Source organism: Aptenodytes forsteri, unplaced genomic scaffold (assembly GCF_000699145.1).
Source record: "Aptenodytes forsteri isolate BGI_AS27 unplaced genomic scaffold, ASM69914v1 Scaffold236, whole genome shotgun sequence".
Classification (NCBI taxonomy): domain Eukaryota; kingdom Metazoa; phylum Chordata; class Aves; order Sphenisciformes; family Spheniscidae; genus Aptenodytes; species Aptenodytes forsteri.
In genome coordinates, this window is record NW_008794456.1 from 13,619 (window position 1) to 15,562 (window position 1,944).

At 71.2% G+C, this 1,944-nt stretch overlaps 1 protein-coding gene across 1 annotated transcript in view; it reads right to left on the reverse strand.

Annotated features, from left to right (window-relative positions):
* Positions 1-122: 122 nt before the first annotated feature.
* The window catches only part of LOC103908340 (transcription factor COE3-like), a 17,098-nt gene continuing 15,276 nt past the window's right edge, over positions 123-1,944 (reverse strand). Inside the window, 4 exon segments of the mRNA XM_009290698.1 lie at positions 123-193; positions 578-781; positions 1,112-1,294; positions 1,373-1,601. Of these exon segments, the coding sequence (XP_009288973.1) occupies positions 123-193; positions 578-781; positions 1,112-1,294; positions 1,373-1,601 (687 nt within the window).

Below are 1,944 nucleotides of genomic sequence, written 5' to 3' on the forward strand. Positions count from 1 at the left end.
GGCTGCAAGGGAAGGCGAGGGGTGGGCACGCCGGGGCAGGGGGTCCCTGCCCTCCTTGGCCCCGCTCCCCCTGCCCGTCCCAGCGGGATGGGGGGGCCGGTGCATCCCAGGACCTACTGTGCTTAGGAATAGGCCAGTCCCTGGAGCGGCCGCGCAGGCGTGTGGAACTTGTCCGAGTCCTCAAAAGCCGGGTCTGGGCGGCGGGAGGAAGGGAGGGAGGGAGGCAGAGAGAGAGGGTGAGCCGAGGTGGGGGGGAGCAGTGGGCACGGGAGGACAGGGACAAGGGTGGCATGGTGCACCCATCCCTGCAGTGCAGCCCCAGCCATGCCCCAGGTGCAGGGAGGAGGCATGGAGTCAGGCAGGGGTGCAGGCAGGAGAGCGCAGGCAGCCTGCGGGAAGGGATCTGCAAGGCTGCAGGCAAGCGCCCTGCTTGGGCAGGGTGCAGGCAGCAGGGTGGGCATGGTGCCGCCGGGACCCCCCTCCGTGGGGAAAGGGGGATCTGGGGGTGGGCTGGAGTGGGCAGGGAGCCGCGGGCAGCGCGGGCAGGTGAGGGCAGCCCTGCCCGCACTGGGCTCACCTTGCAGGCCGCTGCCGCTGGTGCTGGCGCAGGCGGGCGGCGGGGAGGTCTGCGGCCGCACCACGGGGGCGAAGGCGCTTTTCTGCTTCACCGCCGAGATCATGTTGACGGGGGAGAAGGAGAAGACCCCGGAGGGGGTGGAGGCGTTGATGCCCGACGGGAGGGTGATGGAGGAGGCGCCGAGCGGGGGGCTGGCAGGCATGACTGCAGGGAGAGACCCACTCAGGCCGGGCAGAGCTGGGGACGGGGCATCGCTCCCCGTGCGGGATGCCAGCACACCCTGCTGACACCGCGTGGGACCCAGCTTGCAAGGGCCAGGGCTGGGGCCGGGGCTGTCTCAGCTCAGGTCGCTGTGTTCCCTCTCCCCCTTGCCCTCGCAGCCAGCTTTGGGGACGCCCCGGGGCTGGTGCATGGCTTTGGGGATGCCCCAGAGCTGGTACACGGCTTTGGGTGCTCCCTGGGGCTGGTACACAGCTTTGGGGACACCCCGGGGCTGGTGCATGGCTTTGGAGACGCCCTGGGGCACCGACTCACTGGCGTAGGGGGAGTTGGCGGTGGAGCCGGCGAGGAAGCTGGGGGAACCAGGCACCCCCAGGCCAGCCATGGTGCCACTGCCGTAGCCGTTGATGCCGGCGGCGCTGCTGTAGCTGCTCTGCTGCGGCGTGGAGCTGGGCACGTAGCCCCGTGGTGAGACGCTGCCCGTGTTTCGGGAGTAGCCTGCAGGCGAGAGGGGCCGGGGGTGGCACGGGGCGGGCAGGGACCCCCTCCCGCTGCCCGGCACGGCCCCTGGCCCACCTTGCTCGGTGCCCTGCGGCGAGGCACCAATGTTGACGGCCCGCCGGCTGCCGAAGGAGTTCACCCCCATCATGCCGGCGGGTCCGTGGGTGCCGGCGAGTGAGGAGAGCTGGCCGGGGTTGCGAGGGACGCTGTACAGCGCCTCGGCGATGTCTGCCGCTCGCTTCAGGATGATGTCCTGGAAAGAGGGGGGGACACAGGGACAGCATCACCCCGCGGCAGGCAGAGCCTGGAGTGACCCCACGGCTGTGCTGGGCAGCGATGGGGCAGGGGGGGCTGAGACCACCCCAGCTCACGTCACCTCCCAGGGCACCCGCAGCCCCAAACGTCCCCGGGGCGCAGGATGGGCTATGCCGGGCAGCGATGGGGCAGGGGGGACCAAGACCCCCCAGCTCGTGCCACCGGCCGGGAAGGACGTGGGAACAAAGGCGGCTTTAGAGGCGCCAGCCCTGCGGCCTGACCCGGCGAATCCCCTTCCCCTGCAGGTGGGGGGCTCGGGGCGGGGCCCACAGTGCTGACTCAGCGCCTGAGGAATCCTGATGTGAAGCAGATGTGGGGCCTGGAGCCCGGGG